Source organism: Zeugodacus cucurbitae, chromosome 4 (genome assembly GCF_028554725.1).
Source record: "Zeugodacus cucurbitae isolate PBARC_wt_2022May chromosome 4, idZeuCucr1.2, whole genome shotgun sequence".
In the NCBI taxonomy this organism is placed as follows: domain Eukaryota; kingdom Metazoa; phylum Arthropoda; class Insecta; order Diptera; family Tephritidae; genus Zeugodacus; species Zeugodacus cucurbitae.
In genome coordinates this window covers 9,865,151-9,888,391 of record NC_071669.1, presented here as the reverse complement: position 1 = coordinate 9,888,391, position 23,241 = coordinate 9,865,151, and the positions used below count along the sequence as shown (strand labels likewise).

Genomic DNA, 23,241 nt, shown 5'->3' with positions numbered 1-23,241 from the left:
GCATTACGCCTCAACACCAACACCAAAATTGATGAAGACCGCGAAGAGTTAGTGAGAACGTAGTAATTTCCTATAAGTTTTCCATGACAAAAACAAAAAAATAAGTAAAAAAAATTAAAATAAAAAAGTAAAACAGAAACTTTTGAAATTTTCACAGATAACTTTCGAATGAAATTACATTGGTTTCATTTACTGTGTGTGAGTGCAGCCAAAAGCAATTTAAGCTTTCATGCAACTGCTTGTTGAATTGACAATGGCAGAGACGCTGAAGATTTGCAAGTAGTTCGAGAAGGTTGGAAAAACGCTGAAGATGCCAAGCAGTAGAGAGGAGTGGGGTAGCAGGTTGAAAAATATCAAAGAAAAATGTAGTTTAAACAATGTTTTGCGACGCTTGGCCGCGACTGTTGCTGTCCTGGATGAAGCGCTTTAGCTATACAGCAGCCTCCAGCGCTCTCACTCTCTCTAACTCTCTTTCGTTCCTGCGCGCCTCACCGCATACGCGTCAGTTCAACGATCAGCCGCCTTCGTAAGGTTATACAACGTCGTCCTGCCTAACCGCGCGACGACGACGACGGCTGTTCCTGTCATGTTGCCCTGCCGCCGTAGGCGCTATTGTGTGAATTTTTCACCCACCGCGCTCGCGCCTCACTTGACATGCTTGCAGACTCTGTTCGAGCATTTTGATTTTCTTTTCGCTTTTAGTCAACGGCACAACTTACAATTCAATTCAGTGCGCGCTGCGCTACTTTTTTTGGTCGCGTAGGGCCGCGTTGCGCCTTAAGCGCGTCGCCGCCGCCTGGCGCGCCTCATTCTTCTGCCGTGCATGCAGGCGCGCGCCTCAATCGCTTGCAGTTGCAAAGCGCGCGCGCTCTCGCTCTTCACTCATATTATTGTTAATTGAATTTATTTGTACACTTTGGTTAATTAGTTTCAGTCAAGTGCATATCATGACTATAGTAGTTTTGGGTCGTTCGCTGCGCTTTTGCGTCGTGGTTTCTTTTTCTTTGCCTTTTCTCATTATTCTGTTTGCTGTTTCTGTAACTTTTTTCCGCGCTGCATTGTTATTGTTAGTACGTAGTTGTAGACAGCGCGCGCGCCTTTTTCTATTTTTATTTTATTTTGAGTTTTTCTGTGCTTTTGTGTCATTCGAACATGCAACCACCGCGACGGTAACAGCGCGCTGTTGCAAATGCGCGCGCAAAGGTGTCACTCACTCACTAATTCTACAATTTGCCTGACGGTCGTCATTATTGTCGCCGTTTGTCTAATTAAAAATGCATGAGCCGCGCCGCTACCAATGCTTGTCTTACCCCACTTCAGTGCCGGCGCGTTGTTTTGCTTTCTTGCAAAACTTGTTACAGCCGCCAAACCAAAAACAAAGGTATTGAAATTTTCTATTGTTAAACATATACCTATATATCTTTTTAAGATATACGCGCCAATAAGTACATTATAATGAGCATTGTGTTGCCTGGGCCTTGGCAACACCTCAAAGCGCGCCCGCTGCCCCGCCTCAGGCTACATACTTGCGCACATTTGTATGAATTTGTATTTCTGGCGTGGTCTGCAAACTTTACAGTCGATTTGTTACTACAGCGCGGACTGTACGTCAGTCACTTTGTCTTCATTTGCAGGTTTTCACTATTTCTGTTTCTGTTTATGTTTTTTTTTCGTTTTTGGTACTTGTTATTATTAGTTTTTGTTTTGTTGTTGTTGCTATTGTTGCAATTTGCATTATGCATGCCCAGCCATAATAATTTGTTATTATTGCAACTCATCTCGTGGCAGGCCAGGCAGGTAGTGTGTAGCAATCTCTCTGTTCTGTTTCTGTTTCTATGCTTGTGAAATTCTGTTTATGAAGAAATATGTATAACTACAGCAACAACTGTTTGTTATATTTGTATGTAAATATGAAAATGCATTTGATTTAGTGGTGCACTTTGTGGCGCACACAAAATAATGTGTGTAAATAGGAAAGTATCTGCGCCAAAACGTAATAAATTGCACAACAAATGTAGGTAATATGTACTGTAGAGGTGTACGTACATAAATATGCACCTACTTTGCGCGCCAGTTGTTCAGTCACTCAATCAGTTAGCTGTGCACGCAGTCAGTCCGTCTGTCTTCGTGCCGGTTACTCATTAAGTTAGTCAAGGAAAATTTTTCTGTTATAATTAAATTAGCAAACAAGTTCAATTTTTCGCAAAGGTTTTGCAATGAGCGCAAACGATGTTATTGTAAAATATAGTAGGTACGCAATAATTGGGCTGCTAAAAATGCATTATTGTTGACAAGAAAGCAACAGATGTACTTGTAGGTATACATAATATGAAGCAGATAAACAATTTACGTTATTATTTAACTGGGGCATGGTCAATAGCTGCCTCAGAGCAATTGTATGCTTACTTACTTTAATTAAAAAATACGGTAAAATTCCATATCTTTGCTGGGGACCAATTTTAGCGGGGTTATACCACATTTGCCTCAGCCATTTTTTGATTTCAACAATACTGAGACAACACTCTCTAGAAAATATCGTCTTACCGTTTTTTTTATGTTTTATTCGATATAACATGCTGAAAGGAAATCTGGAACAGGATCTATCGGTTTCTCATCACTTGGTATGCTTATCTCCCGAAGTTCATATTTAATTTTTGTCTGCAGATAATTTCTGATAACTTTAATCGAGAAAGAGCGTGATTCATTTTATTTTACAGACTTCTTTTTTAACTTGACAATTCTGTTCGAAGAATAATGCTTTCTACTGCTCAAAAACTGAATGCTTCACTACCGCATCACTTAGAAACTACTTCTTCCGAAACTCCTATTAAATCTGTTGCTATAATTTGTAATCTCTGAGAACCAGATTAAAGGGGTATTCTGGTCTAGTATTTTGAAAAAATCGATTTTTTTTTTGCATATTTTGAAAGTTTAGACTGTAAAAAATATGACCTTGGAAGGATTGTTCAAAATTCGTTTTATTTTCTGAGATACAGCCGATTTTGTGACGTGGCGTCCGAGCCGGCCGAGCGGTCTCCTAAACTTTAAACGCGTTTTTCTCGAAACTACTTTTTTTGAGGTGGTTGACATGATATCTCAAGTTCTACTGCACCGATTCCTTTGAAATTTTGTATTCATCTTCTTTATACAATGTACTACCGTGTCTGCTTGGATTTTCAAAAATTTTGATGAAAATACTTCAATTTTTAAAAAAATCGAAAATGTCGAAAAAATCGGGTCAAAAAAATTTGTTTTTCAAGTCGTAGGTTTCAGTAGGGTTATTCTTGTGAACTATCGCATTTTCTACGCCAATACTCGAAGTTTTAGATTCTGGAAGAATTTAGAAATATTTTTCATATTTCTGAATAGGTTTCATTTTCTTCATTCTGAATAATCTTAGAGACATTTGAGAAGCCTCTTATTTCTTGTTAAATTGTTTTATTCGAGCTAGAATTTATACAACAGATTATTGTCCGACAATGAACATCCTCCGGACTGAATATAATAGATTTAATATTAGTATTATCTAACCTATAAAGTATTTGAAGCCTGAGGATATAGCTTGTTTGTGATGCCAAAAAAATTCAGTCTCTACTACTTTTTAGTAAGACTGTTTCTTCCCTATTTCTTTGTAATTTGAGGATTAAGGAACATTAAGGTTTTCCTTGCTCAGAAATATTAAAATCTTTGGAATATTCGGGCACTCCAAAACGCTAGTGTGAAACTTTAAATGTGTTTTTCTCAAAACTATGTTTTCTGAACTGGTGAGAACTCAGTAACTCGAAAACCGCTCAGTAGCTTTTAATGAAATTTATACAGCTTTTAGATTACATAATAATCCTCTGAGCCTGATAGAAAGACTTTTATCAAAAATTTCGATTTTTTTAGGAACAATTAACTATGGATTTTTTCTCGAAAATCTAGAAAATAAAATTCCTGAGACCATTTCGTTAATTTTTGAAAAGAAAAAAAAAACACCAATCAGGCCCAGAATTATCTATTTATAAAAATAATTTTTCTTATCCGATTGATTTTAGATGTTTCTCCAAGGCCTTATGATTATCAGCGTAAGGACCAGTTTTAGGAACTGGGTCAATACAAACAGCTATGAATTAGAAATTATATATTTTTTTTTTAAATTCTCGTGACTTAAATGCCATGATTTAATACCAAAAAAATTACATAAAATTCTAATATATTATGTCTCTGACTACCCCTAACCCCTCAAACTGCACAAAAGTAGCGATGTATAAGAAATATATATTTCGAAAGTGAACAAAATTTAATGAAAAATGCGGAATTATGACTTGACCTCAGCGCCATCTATCAATCAGTTTGTTAGTCTATATTGAGAATTTTTCCCAAAAGAATTTTTAGCAAAAGAATATAAAAATCATAAATGCATTTAAATTTAATAAATTAAAATTAATAATTTTCAGAACAAGGCTATAATACACTTTACATAAGTTTCCACACGTTTCAGCAATCGCAACCAATAAAATTTAAGCAAAGAATTATTTATCTGACACATGTCAATGGCGTTATGACAACAACGCAAGACCGCAGAGCTCATAGCACAAAATCTACGTCACATTAAGTGCTAATTTAGTTGTAGTTTTTGTCATTATGACGCACTTGCCCACCCGGAGGGTGAATTATATTAAAAACTCAACACTAATAGGCCTATTAGACTAAGCCGATTTTGAATGAGTGTTACTAGCTTATAATGCAAGCGTTAAAATAGTACAACATAATTTGTTATGAGCAAATCAATATACAGTTTAATGGCGCGAAAAATGCTGATGATGCCGACTAAGTGAGCGAACGAAGCTGCCCAGCCCATTCAAGCAAACCGTTTGTATGTATGAGCGTGTTTATTTAACTGTTCACAAAGCGAGGCTTACAAATAAGGTAAGGTGTATAACAACAAAATTGACTAAACGAACAAAACGACAAAAAGACGCGCAGCTACTAAACCAGTTGTACGAGTCAGCGTTTCTGAACTGTGTCAGCAGCAGCAACCAACCCAAAGCCGGGTTTATGGCAAAAAGATAATAATAATCTCGAAAGAAAAACATCAAAAAGGCAGCCGAAATAAAACAAAAAAGTCGATTTTAATCATAATGAACAAATGAAGAGAAGCAATAAAAATATGAATGGGTGAATGAATTATCATCCGCTGTTAAATAGCACATGTTTTAATTAATGGACACAGAGCCTGACTTGTGGGTTGGCTTTGCAAAATTATTAACACAAGTGTTTTTGCGTAAAACTGACTATGACGTTATGAGACGCTGCATGTGGAGAGTGGACTGCGTTGAACTCGAAGAGCAAATAGTAGATGTTGTTGTTTTGGTGGCATTTATTAAACTTTGTTTAGTGACATTTTTGAAATTGTTTTTCAATATTATCAATTATATTGAGTTATTGAATATGATGAAGTGAGGGTGTTGAAGAAGATAATCTACAACTCGAAGTTCTCCATAACTCGAACTCTTGATGTGGCAATAGAAGGCAACTTTCATACAAATTTCCTTCCATAAATCGAAATTTTTGGTCAGACCATAATACAAACTTAAACTTTTCTATCTAAGCAGAATTTTAAAACAGTCCCTCTATATCGTACGGAGGCGAACAAAAAATATGATATTACACTTATAGATTTCAGAAATTATTTAACAAAGCCGTGGGATACAGACGCCAAGAGCCAAACAATAGCAAACTGCAACAAACAAAATTACAGAAAACATCTTTTAACGTATGTCCATAAAAATTTTTGCAAAGTAAATAAATAAGCAGTGTATAAATCTATATTTTATAGCTTTTTGAAAATTTATATGTTTTAATGAAAATTCTATAACTCTAAGTGTCTCTACCTCGAAGTTTTTTTGTGGATTATAGTGATTCGACTTAGAGAAGTTCCACTGTATTTATTAGCTAAAGCCACTGTTTATTTTTTTCATAAATTTAAGATGTCAGTACTTCATGTCTCGAATTCCATAGCTTCCAAAATTACATTTTTTAATTTGAAAAAATATTAAAAGTAAAGAAGTGTAAAAATTATTTTCTCGGAGAGAACGGGAGAACAGAGAAACATAGAGAGAGAGAGACAAAAAGAAAAAGAGAGAGAAATAAAGTGAGATGGATAGAGAAAGTACAAAATCTGCAAACACTTTGGGGTGTTTTCGTCCACTAGCTGAGAGCAGCTCTATTATTCGAAATAGAAGCTGTTAAAACCGTCCATAACTTCAAAAATTACATTTTTTAAATTTGAAACCAAACTAAGCCAAAATATTAAAAGTAAATAAGTGTAAAAATCATTTTCTCGGAGAGAACAGGAGAATAGAGAAACTGAGAGAGAGACAAAAAGATAAAGAGAAATAAATAAAGTGAGATGGAGAGAGAAAGAACAAAATTCGAAATATAAGCTTTTAAAACCAGCCGATTAGAATCGTGGGGCATAATATAGAGATTTATCGTCGCAATCGCAATAAATAGACCAATTTGTAAACATATTTCCTGTACTTTTGAGCCAATACATCTATACAACAATGAAAATCGTTGATTCAATATCCCATACAGATGTTTTAGATCTTGCCGGAGATCAATGTAGTTTTCCAGGACAAAAATTCGAGGTTTGGAAATCAAAAAGGTGCAGGGAGGCATTCTTAGTGCAAATAGTGACTGAGCACTGTCTCTTGTAGGTACTTTCTAGGCAAGCATCACTTCTCCGACCTCTTTCTATATGTCTTCTGAAACAAAATTATAGGTCCAGAAAACTTTCAACTTGGACAACTTTTTTCCGACTTCAACTTGATATCTTTTTTGCAGAACACCACGACTTGAAAGGCATTAATCTTCAGTAATTTACAATAATTTATTGATCGGTCAATCCTTAAGAGAACTTGAGCAATTCAACTACCTCTAATGATGAAACACTGTTGACAAAGTTGGTGGACCAACAGGTATAATATACATATGTTTCTATTATCACATAACCCTAAATGTATGCTAAGCAGCTAATTCTTGCGTGCTCTCTAAAGTAGGCTTCTCTTACATACTACTTAATATGTAACCTGTTTTCGATATTTATTGCTGTCATGATTATTTTTAAGCCCACAGAACTTATTTCTATGTACTATAAGAGGATTTATATTCTTAAAAGTAGCTTGGACTATAAATAAATATTTTCAAATTTATTTTGATATTGTAATCCGTTACTAGAGAAACACATTTCTGCAACAAATTTTATTTTCAAATAATTTATATTTGAGGAATGTATGTAAATCTTCGTGTTTTGTCTGCGAAATTTTAATTAACCCTACAACGAAAATTACATTAGCGTAGATTTCAGTGAATTTGATTTTGCAACATGTACAAATATTTTGAAATGACATTTGAAACACACAGCGACAGGTGTAATGGCTGGCTCGCTGACGGCACAAAGTGGACATGACGCACAATTTATGTGGTCCCATCGATTTGTGGTCGACTGGCTGCAACGGCATGGTTTTCGAATTACAGTAAAAAAAATAACAATTCTTAACATACAGAGAATAAAAATAAAAAAGAACAAAAATAGCAACAAAAAAATGCAAACAGTAAGCTCGAAATGTAATTTTTACAAGGCATCGACGACGCGCCAAATATGTATTGCTTGTCTCCTTATATGTATGTACACCCTTCTATACCGTCGCTTGCGTTTGTGTCCTAATATTGTCGACAACACGTCAACGACATCGACCGCTGCACTGCAATTGCGTTCACATGTCATGCACAACAACAACAACTAGCAGTTTGTTGCACGTATCTACAAGTATTTAAACAGACAGAGGTACGGCGAGGGCCTAAGAATAATTGTGTTTTTGGCAGCCACTCAAGTTATGTGTGCAACGCGAGGACACAAATAATTCAACTAATACAACGATAAACACTATTTCCATTAGATAGAGCGCAGATAACAAATACATTAGCACAGTAACTGACCAATGGCTGATAGAGACCCAGTAGGAAATATTTGAGAGAGACTAAAATTTCATATTGTATTAGGTCTACGACTTTGCTTCCGCCATTTTTTGTAAATTTAATTTTTTTTTGTATAAAAACGGTTACAAATGTCGATAAGCCTCAGCCGCACTTTTCTTGGAATTAAAAAAGAAAAGAAATATATCCGGCAAATGTCGAGAATTCGGCTCACAAAGTGACATTTTCAGTTGAGAATAAGTTTGGGAAGCAAACAGATCTCTCAAATATTTTGTTGGGTTAATGTTGACACAAAAGTCCAAGATCGATATAAAAAAAATCGATTTAATCTACCAATGCTTTACCCTAGAGACATCTATTGAAAACTGCAAAAGTTGTAGACCCATAAAAGGTTTTCTGAGTATATGGAGTTGAAAAATATTGAGCGAATAAATGTGAGGTTAATATAAAGGAGTTCTAAGAACGAGGGAATCTTCAAATACAGCTAGAGATCCTAACTGTCTTCTAAACAGAGCTTAATCAAGTACAAAAACCCTTATACCACATTTAACCATTGGAATTCAAAATTTCCTACATGGCTCATGCCACATCTACTTCAGAGTATGTCTTTTTGTCTGTAAATCTACGTGCTGTATATAAAAATAAGTTCTTTGCTATCATTGATCATTTTAAGGCATTTCGGATGCATTAATCTAAATAAATCGTTCATAGCAAATTTAATGAAAATAAATGGCAATAGCAGTCTAGAAGTGAAAAGACGAAAGCTGAAAGAAGTGTATTTTATACTAAAAATATAAAAGCAATGAAAATTTAGAGCCGAAAAATTTCATAAAATTTCCAATGACTGTAAATAATTTTCAATTTTTTTTTAAAGATTTCAGAGAAAAATATTTAATTTTTATGTTTGAGACGATTTCTATAAATATTCTTTCCCAAAACTGTTTCTTAAAAAGCTTTCTCAGCAAGGTACTGAACTCTTTAAGTTCATTACTTTGCTAGTGATTGAAATATCTACTATGAGCGGCTCTTTTTAGCTTTAGAAACCTAAACCTAAACAACCTAAAAATTCAGTTTTTGAACACTAATAGACAAAATATCGTCCAAAACATATAAATCCAGTGATTTTGATAGGTATATAGTAATGTATATATTTTAATTGAATATCATCACATTAAATGCTGTTTGAGGATATAGTTTATCTTTCAATTATAGCGTTCCAAGACTACTAAAATATAATTCGACCCATGCGGATGAACTATTACTTCACTTTGCACGAGTGACTCGGTATGTTCCAAACCAAATTGATATTTTTCAAGATTTCATTATATATCAAGTTGACCAAGATCCAAGAATTTGGTCTAGAGAACTTGAATACATTATGTTCTACACATGAGGTTAATCAGAGAAAGTGTGGCATGTAATGAGTTTCGAGACAAAGGTACAGAAAATTGTATCTATTTTATATTCAAATTGTCAAATTCACATGAAGTTCCAACTATTTATATAATTACAGCTGAAATTGGCAGGTAATTTCAAGTCGGGTATGTACATTTTTTCAAATATTTTGTTTCAGACAGATCTGATGGTTTGTAGGTTATTAACTAGGTTACAAAAAACAAAACAAAAATGTGATTTTTTCCACAAAAAATAGTCTATGTAACCTCAAACCATCGTGCGAACTTTTTATATAATCTTCTACTGACAAGTAAAGGGGTTTTCAAAAGTGATGCTACAAAAGTGGACCGGTAGGGTGCAGCAAACGACGTCATATTTTTTCGCTCTTTTGACATTTCTCTTCCAGTAAGGTTTGACATTTCATCATTGAAAGATATACGATCCAACAATGAGTCGAAATCATTAATATTTACTACCGAAAATCGGAGTCAGTAGTCTCAACTTTAAGAGCGCTACGTCCAATTTGCGGTCGTCGTAATTGTCCTGTCAAATCAACAATTGGTCCTCTAGTGGAAGTATTTGAATCCACAGGCACAGTACAAAATGTTCCCGTACGAGTGAGACAACGAAGTGCCCGTAGTTTCAAGAGTATTATCAATTGAGGAAGACCAAATCAGTCTCTTAAGCTTTGGACATCTCTGTGACGTCATTAGGGCGAACTTTGCGAAAAGATCTTGGCCTATAACCTTGCAAGATAAAATTGACGCAAGAACTGAAGCCGCTTGACCACCAGTATCGTCGTAGGTTCGTGAATTCTGGCTGAGCAACAACTTAAAATGATACGGATTTTCAACGAAAAATCAACTTCAGCGATGAGCCTCATTTCTAGCTGAATGGTTTTGTCATAAAGCAAAATATGCGTTATTGGTCAGGCAGCAATCCACATGTACTCCATGAGTCACCACTGCATCCCGAAAAAATTACGGTTTGGTGCGGCTTATTGGTCGGCGGCGTCGTCATTGGCCGCACTTATTCCGTGATAATCAAAACCGGCACGTTACTGTATATGGGAATCGCTACCGTTTAATGATAATCGAATATTTTTATCCCGAATTAGATTATATGGACTTGGACAATATGTGGTTCCAACATGATGGCGCCACAAGCCACACATCGAATGTCACAATCGGTCGTGCGATTTAACGCCGTTAGACTATTTCCTATAGAGCTACGTCAAGTCTATGGCCTATGCCAACAAGCCAGCGACGATTGATGAACTTCGTACGAATATCGAAGCGCTTCAGCAGCTTTCTACATCAACATTACAACAAATTGATAATCTCAATTACCAATATTCCAACCTTCACCATATTTTCTACTTCACTGAACATTACTACTTCGCAAAGAAATTTAATTTGATACTTAGCATATCTCGATATACTAAAAGCAGATGTAAGTAAAAGGGTGTATATACATATATACAGTTATATTTAAGCTTTTCATTCGACACTTACCTTGCCTTGCATTATCAGCCTTATTGTTAATGTGACTGATTCGTCGGTTTTCATTGGCGTACTTGTGTTATTGTCTTCCATATTTGTTGTTGTTGTTGTTACTGTTGTTATTGCTGTTATTGTTGATTACCTTCTTGTATGCTGCGGTATTTGCGGTTGTAATTTTGCTATGATTTACTATGTTTTTCTTATTTTTCTTTTCTTTTTTCTTGCGCTACACTTAAATTCGCTTGCTTTTCAAATACACACACTAGCGCAAATTTGCACTTGCAGCACTCACACACACATGTACTGCTGCTGGCGCCTTAACTGGAGCTGCCTTAATAGCGGCGGTGTGTGAAAGAGAGTGAGTGAGAGAGAGGGTGGTGTGTGTGCGCGCGTTGCTATTTATTGAGATTTCCGTTTTTTACAAGTTACTGGCTTATTTTTAATAAACTTTTTGCTTTTATTTTACTTTTCTTTATTTAATTGCTGCACTTCACGCCACTTTTTTTCGCGCTTTTATTACACACTTTTAATGTACTTGCTGTAATAATATTGTGTATACCTGCAAAATTTATAGTAGAAAATATTATTATTATTGTTTTTTATTTGAAATTGATTTATTTAAAAATTTTTTATTTAAATTTTTTTATTAAAATTTTTGTTTATACAATTTTTTTATTTTATATTTTTTAATTTTTTTTATTTATTTTTTTGTATTTAAATTTTTTCTATTTTATATTTTTTATTTTTTTTTTATTTAATTTTTTTGTATTTAAATTTGATTTACTTAAATTTTTTTATTAAAATTTTTTATTTAAATTTTTTTATTAAAATTTTTGTTTATAAAATTCTTTTATTTTATATTTTTCAATTTTTTTATTTAATTTTATTTGTATTTAAATTTGATTTATTTATAATTTTTTTTATTAAGTGTTTTTTATTAAATTTTTTTATTAAAAGTTTTGTTTATAAAATTTTTTTATTTCATATTTTTTTTTTATTAAATTTTTTATATTTCATATTTTTTTAATTTAATTTTTTTTTTTGGATTTAAATTTGATTTACTTAAATTTTTTTTTCAATTTTTTTATTAAAATTTTTGTTTATAAATTTATATTTTATATTTTTTTATTTTTTTTTTATTTGTATTTAAATTTTTTTTAATACATTTTTTTATTAACCTTTTTTATTTTATATTTTTGTATTTAAATTTGATTTATTTATAATTTTTTTATTAAAATTTTTTATTTTATATTTTTTTTAATTTAATTTTATTTGTATTTAAATTTGATTTATTAAAATTTTTTTATTAAATATTTTTATTAAAATTTTTCATTAAAACTTTTGTTTATAAAATTTTTTTATTTCATATTTTTTTTTTAATTCAATTTTATTTGTATTTAAATTTGATTTATTAACATTTTTTTATATTTAAATTTGATTTATTTATAACTTTTATTATTAAATGTTTTTTATTAAATTTTTTTATTTTATATATTTTTTTAATTTAATTTTATTTGTATTTAAATATGATTTATTAAAATTTTTTTATTTTATATTTTTTTAAATTTAATTTTTTTTGTATTTAATTTTGATTTACTTAAATTTTTTTTCAATTTCTTTATTAAAATTTTTGTTTATAAAATTATTTTATTTTATATTTTTTAATTTTTTTTATTTAATTTTATTTGTATTTAAATTTTTTTTTAATACGTTTTTGTATTAATCTTTTTTTATTTTATATTTTTGTATTTAAATTTGATTTATTTATAATTTTTTTTTATTAAAAGTTTTTTATTAAAATTTTTGTTTATAAAATTTTTTTATTTTATATTTTTTTTAATTTAATTTTATTTGCATTTAAATCTGATTTATTAACATTTTTTTATTAAATTTTTTATTTTATTTTATTTAAATTTTTTTATTTTATATTTTTTGTAATTGCAAATTTATATATATGTCCCTATGTATGTTTGCATCTCTGTTTATATATCGTTTAACGTTATAACAACAATGAAACACAGTTAATTAGTTAATGCATTAATTAATTGTTGGGTCCGTCTTTTAGCGGTTTTGCTTGGTAAGCGTTCTGCCACACAGTCACTAATATGTAATATTATATGTATGTATGTGTGTGTGCTTTCATTTAACTTAATGCGGTATCGGCTGTTTGATTTGTGTTTTTTTATATTTTTTTTGTTGTTTTTCTCTCGTATTTACTTTAACTTCAAATGGTCTGATAATTCATTTTTTTTATTATAAAACTGCACATTAATCACTTTGCTCGCATTTGTTGCACGCTTTTTTATTATACACTAATGATTGTTGCTATTGTTGTTGCTATTGCTGTTGCCACTATTGTGTTTTATGTGCTGTTGTTGTTGTTGTATTTGTATTGTTATTATTTTTCTTTCTTTTTTCTATTTATTTAATGGTCAATTGGTTGGGCGCTTGGCTGCCTTGCGGTTGATTGAACTTGCGAGGGGTGCGCTATAGTAAAAAAAAGCACAACAACAACAGAAAAAAATTAAAAAACGCTACACTTTGCCGACTAGCGCGGCTTGTTATCAGTTAATCATTAAGCGTAGTAATTTCGTTTTGTTGCTCGCATTTATTTGAACTTGCTGCTTGCTGTTGTTGCTTTTGTTACTCTTTTTGTTGTTATTGCTGCTGACAACGCCACTTTTATTGCCCTCGACACGCTCAATGCACGATGCGACTAACGACTGACTCCGCTGGCTGGTAGAGCAGAATAAATGTTGTGTGAAAATCTACAACGCTGTGTTGTTGTTGTGTATTGAGTAGCTCTGCTGCGGTTAAGCGCGTCAATACACACCAACACACAGAAACACAAGCAGCGAAGATGACGACGCTGTGTTGCTACGTCCGTCCGCCTGTACGTACGACCGTGAGCAGCGCGCAGTGAAATGCTTCAAAAATCCTGCAAACAAACAAAGAAATGTCAGTTAGACAGCGACTCATTAGTGATAATTAATTGCTAATAATACAACAAGAACAAAAATAAATTAAATATTTTTGCACTGCAAATATGTACTGTCAAAATGTCAACTATGAACAGATTAATTTCTGTTGCTAAAATAAATATGAGAAACAGAAAAGGAAGCAGAAGCAGACCCTCATGAACTGAGTGGGGTAAATGTAACGTGTAAAAAGGTCGTTTGTAATTTGGCAACACTCACCAACATACAAACACACACACAGAAACATTCACTAACACACCTAGAAACTGAAAAGCATTCACACACAACACATCCATTCGCCTCGCTTGCAATCTTTTTTCGGTGGAAATGCTTTCAGCATTCACTGTTTGTTGTTGTTGTCGCCTTTGCTTTTGGCACATAATTAATTTAAAGCACTGTAGACATGTTCTAGGCATTAGTAGCTAGCTAGCTAGCTAATGTTTGCTACTGTTGTTGCAGTTAGTAGCAAGGAAATGATCAAATCGCTTGAATTTGCAAATGCTTCCGGCATATCAAAGGAAATTCTATAGAAAAGCGAAGAAGATTAGCACGAAATTGATGAGCAGATAAAACGACAAAATATTTATGTCTATATGTATATAAATACATAAAATTTCTGTGCTTTGTTTAATCCACAATAAATTTATGCAAACATTGTTGTTGGACAATTATTATATAGTAAATCCCTCTTATAAAACATTATTTTACTTATGTCACATAAATTCCACAAAATTTTTGATTTATGAGAATCGAAACTATTTATAGCTGTGACTAAAGTGACTCAAGCTAACTTAGTTGGATTTTTAGGAATTAAAATTACTTATTATATTATTTTCCATAATAAGAAATTTAATCCACTATTTGTTTAATTTTTGTCTAACTTCTTTTTCAGATTCTGTTATTTCATATAAACTTCCAAAAACCAGTCGATAATCTCAAATAAAAAATGGATACGATTTTATGGAGAATATAATAAAATGATAAAAATTTAAGATTTTTTCAGATTTTTCTATATAAGGATCAAATACGAGAAAGAGGTGAGATCTTTCAGTAGAATATTTATCAGCAATAAAGTCATTGATTTCTACTTCGGACTTTTAAATATAAAAAAAAATGTTGAAAGTAGTTTAATTATAGTTTTTATGAATGATTAACAGCCGGTTTCACGAATTTTTGTAATTGAAAATTAAGTTCCATTTAATTTTAATTTTTATTTTTATATAACTTTGCACTTAAGTTTCCTGTTAATAAAAATTAAATGACAAAGCGTGACCATTTAAATAAAAATTAAGTCAAATGGTGAAACTGAAATTAATTATTTTTCACTTACATTTGTTTCGTAAAACCGGCTGTAAGACGTACAAAGTGGAAAATACATTCTTAACCCTCTCATGCCCGAATAAAAATGAGCGGAGCTAGCATTTGTTTAGGACAGACATATCTTAGTCTTAACTCAAATATGAAGTGATAAAAATTTCAAAGTCCTATGTATGTTGGTTCATTACTTATATGACGTTGCTTATTGGCACAAATTAATTTATTATAAATAAACTAAACCCTTTTCTCATGAAATTTTTTGCCTATAGGCAACATTGGGCATGAAAGGGTTAACACAATATTTTATTACAAATCAGAAATTTATAAATTTATTTAATAACTAGTTCATTCCTCTAAAGGCGAGAGAACGTCTAGAGCAATATAATGTTTCCAAACTGATCTGTGTTCTTCCAGGTAATACTGCAATCCAATTTTAAGGAAGCTTTCTTAGAAGAAATTCAATCATTATTAATTTGAAATTGATGTCCAATCTAAACGACAATCAGATATTAACAGTCCTCAATGAGGTTACTGTAAAGCGTTTTTCAAAAGGGACGCTATAAAAGTAGACGGATAGAGACAGCTCTTTTGACATTTCTCTTCGGGAGGGTTTGTCATTTCATCATGGAAAGATATACGATCCAACAACGAGTCGAAATTATTAACATTTACTACCGAAATTCGGAGTCAGTGGTCTCAACTATAAGAGCGCTACGTTCAATTTATGGTAGGCTCATTTTTGGCTGAATGGATGCCACACTTATTGGCCGTACTTTTTATGTTCTTGATCAAGACCGGCACGTTTATGTGAATGGGAATCGCTACCGCTCAATGCTAACCCAATATTTTTGGTCCAACTCGACTGTCATGACAACTATTGTAGTCCTCTATAGTAGCTTCCGACTAGATAATTGTTTGAGAACTATCCTCGCTATGCAATTTATTAAATAAATAAGTATTCTCTAATTTGAAACTATATTTACAGGATTGTTAAGAACTACGATGAACAAGGATATCCAATTTCAAAATTTCAGTACCAAAAAGCTTGTATTTTTTGGCGCTCAGACAGTAATATTTTCAGAAATTAACATTTCAAGGTTTGAATGAGGATTTGTCTTTAATTTGTATAGAACAAGTATAACTAATTCTCGTACTTACAGATATATGAGAAATTTTATAAAAAATAACAAGCGCATAGTAATTCTTAATTAAGATTTTAACACTGATACCATTTTTTTTTTTTTCAATTTTGTACAATATTTTCTATGTAGGAAATTTCTATCCAATTTTATGACCTAAATCTATAGTAAAACATGACAAAATTTTTTCAAAAACTGTAAATATATATTTGCAATAAATGTAAATTTATAAAAATTTCTATTATTTCGATAGCTAATATCTTCATGAAGGTTTAAGCATATCTTGGCATGTTAACTTATTAAAACTCGTATATCGAAAGTGCAATTTTGACAAAGGGCTGAATTTTGAGATTACTATGAAATTTAGATGAGTGTGCCTTAGCTTTGACCTTATTTTATTTCAAAAATCTATGAAGGAAATACCTTAAAAGGTTCTCAAGAGTAATTGCAACACAAAAACAATCGCTTTGATGCTACCAAACAATGTATTTTCTAAAAAATTTAGGTTCCTTCCTTACCAATTGCTTTTAAAATAGTAAAAATTTAGTGAGTGCTTTAAACACAAATCCTGTCATTAACTAAGTAATGTAGTTGTGCACATATGCTAGTCTCTATCATGAAAAGAACTAACATTAATAGTAAAATACCGACGCTTGCTTTTCACACTTCCTGGCGTTAATGCATTGCAACAAGTACAAGTACAAAATACTCGAACGCACACTGTACTTGCTCTATGAATAGATTAAAGGAATGCAAATGTGAAATGATGAAATAAAAAGAATAGAGGTACAAAGTGAATGTGGAATGACAGTGTTAAAAGAAATAAATATATAAAAAGAAAATGAATTACATGTAAGTTAATAGGAAGAGAGGGAGAAAGGGTGTGAGAAATAAATAGAAAGAGATAGGGAAAGAAAAATATAGATAGAAAAAGGGAAAGAGAGAAAAAGAGAAAGAAAGAGGAGGAATGCAAGAAAATGTATTTACAAAAATGAAATACGAGAAATTAGGTGAAATTAAAAAAAAAATATAAAAAATAGAAAATATTCAGGAAAATAAATAAAACTTGAGGAAAAATAAAATTAAATTAAAGGAAACAAGTAAGGAAAGGCTAAGTTCGGGTGCAACCGAACATTTTATAATCTCGCAATTCATTGAAGAAATTTTATTTTTGAAAAACCTATAATTAAGTATATGGGAGCTAGCGGATTTTATGACCCGATTTTAATAATTTTTGGAACAGAGACACACTATTAGAAGAAAACAATTTCCTCTGAATAACATTAAATTATCTGAGAGATTTACCCATATTTTCGGTTAAAACTTACCCTTGGGCGCTGAGTTCAACATGTTCGATATCTGGGGACTTGAAAAGTTATAGTTCGTTTTCGACAATTTTTTCACAAGTGAAGCCAGAGATGATATGTACTATTTATATAAAGTTTTATTCCGCTATCTTCATTGGTTCCTTATGTATATATTATAAAGTAAAGGAATCAGATGGAATTCAAAATTGAGTTATAAGGAAAGTAATCGTAGTTTTGAACCGATTTCGCCCATCCGTCTTATCAGGGTGTCCAGAAAATATTATATACCGAATTTCATTGAAATCTGTCGAGTAGTTCCCGAGATATGGTTTTTGACTCATAAGTATAAGTGGGCGATGCCACGCTCATTTTTCATTTTGTAAAAAAATCTGAATGCAGCTTCCTTCTGCTATTATTTCTGTAAAATTTAGTATTTCTGACGTTTTTCGTTAGTGAGTTAACCCACTTTTAGTAATTTTCAACCTAACCTTTGAATGGGAGGTGGGCGTGGTTATTATCTGATTTCAACTATTTTCATGGTGTGTGGTGGGGTACATAAGAGAACTGACTGCAGAAAGTTTGGTTAATATAGATTTATTGGTTTGCGAGTTATATACAAATAACCGATTTGTGGGCGGGGCCACGCCCACTTCCCCAAAAAAAATTACACCCAAATATGCACCTTCCTAGTGCGTTCCTTAATTCCAAATTTTATAACTTCATTTACTCAAGTTACAGCTTGCACGGACGGACGGACAGACATCCGGATTTGAACTTTACTCGTCACCCTGATCATTTTGATATATATAACCTTATATCTAACTCGTTTAGTTTTATGACTTAAAAACAACCGTTATGCGAACAAAACTATAATACTCTCTTAGCAACTTTTGTTGCAAGAGTATAAAAACAGAAGAAAATTGAAAAAAATACGAAAAAATAGAAAATATTCAGGAAAATAAATAAAACTTGAGGAAAAAATAAATAAAATTAGAGAAAATAAAAAATAAAATAATTAAGGGTCAAGAAAAAAATTAACTATTGAAAAATGAAAACAAAATCTCAAATAAAACCACCAAAACCGAAAAAGTTTCTATAAAAAAGTGCCAAAGGAATTTCAAGCTGTAAATTCAAATGAGATTAACGCAACGCATTAAGGACTTAAGTACACAAACACATGTGTTGTTTTTGTTGTTGTTGCACATTCTTTTTATGTCTGCTGTTTGTGGTTCGACGAGGCGGAATCTCAGACGCGCACAAATAAACGCATGTTTGCCATTAAAAAATGCATTTCGGCAGCAAACAGCATCGATAGCGAATGCGAATTACTTGACTCGACAATATACACATAAACAAACATACAACAAAAGTTGCATGTTGGATGGCAACCACAAGCGATGGAGACACATGTAAATATGTATGTCCGTCTGTGGAAAAGTGAGTGCACAGAAAAATACAGTTTGTTGATAATGTTGTAAAAATTCGCGCATATAACTTCATTGCGGCGACTCATTACACGGCACTTTTTCACAAGCACATGCAATTACAGCGGCATAAATAAGCAGAGGCAAACATATTTACAAATAAAATCGAATCGATAAAAAAAAATCACGCACATCTGTTTATTTGCACACAAAATAATGAGGAAAATTTTCAGTTTTTTTTTCGCAAAAGCTGAGAGACCATGCAGCGAAAAGTCAAGTGGTTACAGAGGGAAAAAATGAAAAAAAGGAAATACAAAAAATAATTAAAGAGGAGAAAAATAAATAAATGCAATAATGAAAGAAAAAATAAACAATTAAGTCTGAAGTATCAAAAGGCTGAAAAAAAATTTAAAATAAAATAATAAAAAGAAAAAAATATTGAAAAAAAAAATTTAAAAAATATAAAAAATATTAAAAAAATAAAATAAAAAAAATATTGAAAAAAAATTAAAAAAATAACATTATAAAAAAATTCTGGTGGCAAAAAAAATTAAAAGAAATAAAAAAACTTTATTAAAAAAAATTTATGAAAAATATATAAAAAAAAAAGAAATTATGAAAAAAATATAAAAAAATTTAAAAAAATAAAATAAAAAAAAATAAAATTATAAAAAAATTTTAGTGGCAAAAAAAAAATAAAAAAAATAAAATTATGAAAAAAATATTAAAAAAAATTGGGTGGCAACCCCACACACTCCACATTCATGTGAAAATCTGTTGATTTAATTTCCATTGGCGTACATGACACCATCATTACTGTTGTTCATGTTGTTTTTGTTGCTGTTGTTACAGCTGCACTGCCACCATTACATATTAATATCAATAAACGAAGAAGTACGAGTATGTACTTGTTATTGTCGTCGTGGTTGTTGTTGTTGTCTTGTTAATAAAATTTTACATACAACTTGCATTAAAATCAAGCCATGGCAAATTAAATCACAAACAACGTTGAATTAACGCACTCAGACGGTTGCTTGCTACTACAGACAAGTGCTGTGTGGAGACCCGCTCTGGATTAATGTGCTTTTGAGTGGCTGTAAAGAATAATTCATTACACAGCTTGCTATAATGTACTCTTAGTTAGTTCACGGTGTGGTTTATCGCTGAAATTTACTTTTGTTGCACACGAGAAGTGAGTAAATGCGCTCAAGTTGAGGAAATTTTAATCATCACGGATCACGGAACTTGAGAGATACATTTTTCTTTTGTCATATTTTGGGAGAGTTTGCAGTTTTTATTGCTTTAATTTGATTTGACTTATTTAGATTATGATCTATTTATCTATTAGACAAGTATCTACTATAGATACACCCAAGAACTTATGGTCATCAAAGTTAACTTAGAAAAATTATTGTTCTAAATTAGATCGTTCTCTGAGTGTGGAGATAAAAATAAATTATTCAAAAAGTATTTAGGGCTACTTTTTGACATTTTTGACCCCAAAAATGTATTTTATGAACCCGAAATATGAGAAATTTTAGGTTTATCCTTCCAATAGTAATGTAGAGGAGGTCTATCCAAATTTTAGAATTCTATGAGGAAGTCGGAAATTAGACCATTATTAAATTGATCATCAGCTGATGTTTAAGAATCACCAATATCACTCGAAAATTAGACCAGTTTAATTTGTACCTGGTACTCTGTCTAGGATTCTAGCTTTCTAGCTCAGCGGATCAATTAAGCGAATATCGAATTACGATTCAAGGAAGGTTAGTATTCGTTTGATTTGTTTCAATATGAAGTACATGATTTGTATCCGTTTGTTTTCGTATCATTTTATAGCTAAGATTTTTACATATTTGAAGATAATATTAGGAGGTCAAAAATCTGCTTTTTTTGCTATTTATTCAATCTTTTATAAAAATGGTTTAGTTTAGTTCTAATATGCGAAGTTTCGTTCGATAATCTGTATCCATCTAGACGGCAAATCCGTAATACTCCCTCGTAGAAGCCCCCTCTTTATTTGCGAAGAACTCGAACAGTCACTTTTCACAAGCCTTTTTCGAGTACAACTTTACACCACCAAGGGCGTTCGCCATGGACAGGAACGGGTAGTAATCACTTGGCGCTATGTCCGGGCTATATGGTGTATGCCATAAAACCTCCAATCCGAGCTTCCATCGCTTCAGAAGAGTCATCAACGAAGTGTGTGGTTTGGCGTTGTTCTGGTGGAACACTACACCCTTCCTGTTTGTCCAATTCTGGACGCTTCTGGTCGATCGCCTGCTCAACTCTATCCCAACTCAGCATTGTTCTTAAAACTAAAACCAATTTCAAGTTCTAATTCTTAAGATCTATATCAAGTCCATGGAAGGTTTACAAAATCAAAAGTATCAGTAAAGTTAGCGCTGAACTAATCTCAAGATCGCTACTAAAATGGCACTATCTAACCCTAATCATAAACTTAGTTTATTATAAAGAAGTTTCACCACGAACATGAGCTTTCAGAAATTTAGAGCTCCAAAAGCTCTGTCATTTTTGCTTCCAATCTCAGGATCTCGCCCATTAATAGTCAACCCCGAGAGTAGCATTGGCATTAGTAGCAATTGAATGGGTTGAAGTATAACCTAAGGTGTCTTGGAATAAACTTTTGCATAAGAATTATAAACTGCGGACATACATATACTCAAAACTTCAACACCAGCAAACTGTTATAATTTTGAGTAAATGAAAGAAAATCATTCAAATTTTTTCACAAAACATTTGTAAGAACATAAAACCTTGAATAAATTCGAAAAATCACTTACGAATATTTTCATAATGAAATAATGCGCTGTAAAGCTCTAATTCATTTCATTTCACAATTTACAAATTTCTAAGACGCACTGAGCGCTCACTTGGAAAACAATCAAACAAATTTGCTTTCAATCATAAACGTATTATGCGCAAGCTTTTTGCTGTAATTAAATTTTGCTATACAAAATAGGAAAAAAGAACAACAGGGAAGATTACAAAAATGTCAAAACAGTTGAATGACAACAAGAAATAAGTTTGAACGTCAAAGATGATACAATTTCTCAAACGAGTGTGTGTGTATTAGTAAAGACGACGGCAGCAAAGAGGCGGCCGAAGAGCTTTTGAAGTTTCCAAATCAATTTGGTAGATTAAAAAGTCGAATGTACTGCTAGTAGTACATGCTTGGGAGCAGCTGAAGCCGGTGAAGCAGCAGTGCAACTTAAAAAATATTTATAAAGTATCTTATTGATGAGCAGAAGAAGACACAGATAGTCAGATAGTCATAGTTAGATGACAATAACTATGAATGGAAAAAGAAATAAGCAACAACAACAATAATAAAAAAAGAAACAATCTACAACAATAAAAGACACATAATGGAAAGAATCTACAACAACAACAAAAAAGCAAGCAACAACAACAAATTCATCTTTCGACAACAACAATAAATGAATCTTACGACAACAACAACACAACAAAACAAGTAAGGAAGGACTAAGTTCGGGTGTAACCGAACATTTTATACTCTCACAAATTATTTATTTAACTTTATTTATATTATATAATACACAATTTGACCAACATACTCGTCAAATATTTTGTATAAGGTCCATTGAAAGTTGAAAACCTTAATATTAGGTTAGAAGCACCGAGGTCCTCGTGTTCGACATATGGGGCCTTAAAAACCTATGGTCCGATTTCGGCGATGTTTAGAATGGGGCTGCCACACTATGAACATAGTATTTGTGCAAAGTTCTGCACCGATATCTCACTAGTGCTTACTTTTTATATTGTAAAGTATAATATATTCAGACCGTCTTCTGGTATATAGGAAGTAGACGTAGTTGTAAACCGATTTGGCCTATTTTCACAACATATCATTGGGATGTAAGGAAACTATTACAAACCAAGTTTCATTGAAATCGGTCGAGTAGTTCCTGAGATATGGTTTTTGACGACGCCACGCCCATTTTCCATTTCGTAAACAAATCTCAGTGCAGCTTCCTTCTGCCATTTCTTATGTAAAATTTGGTGTTTCTGACGTTTTTCGTTAGAGAGTTAACGCACTTTTAGTAATTTTCAACCTAACCTTTGTATGGGAGGTGGGCGTGGTTATTATCCGATTTCTTTCATTTTTGGACTGTATAAGGAAATGCCTGAAAAAACGACTTCTGAAAGTT

The 23,241-nt window shown here is 32.0% G+C and overlaps 1 protein-coding gene across 13 annotated transcripts in view; it reads right to left on the bottom strand.

Annotated features, from left to right (window-relative positions):
• The window catches only part of LOC105209123 (poly(rC)-binding protein 3), a 211,830-nt gene that overhangs the window by 50,624 nt on the left and 137,965 nt on the right, over window positions 1-23,241 (bottom strand). For 11 of the 13 annotated variants that reach the window (XM_011179397.3, XM_011179333.3, XM_054228551.1 and 8 more), the window contains exon 2: window positions 10,893-11,439. In XM_011179397.3, the coding sequence (XP_011177699.1) occupies window positions 10,893-10,973 (81 nt within the window). In that variant the 5' untranslated portion in view covers window positions 10,974-11,439. Of the gene's footprint in view, window positions 1-10,892; window positions 11,440-13,527; window positions 13,819-23,241 lie in introns of all 13 variants that reach the window. The other 2 variants (XM_054228549.1, XM_054228550.1) reach the window with 1 other exon arrangement.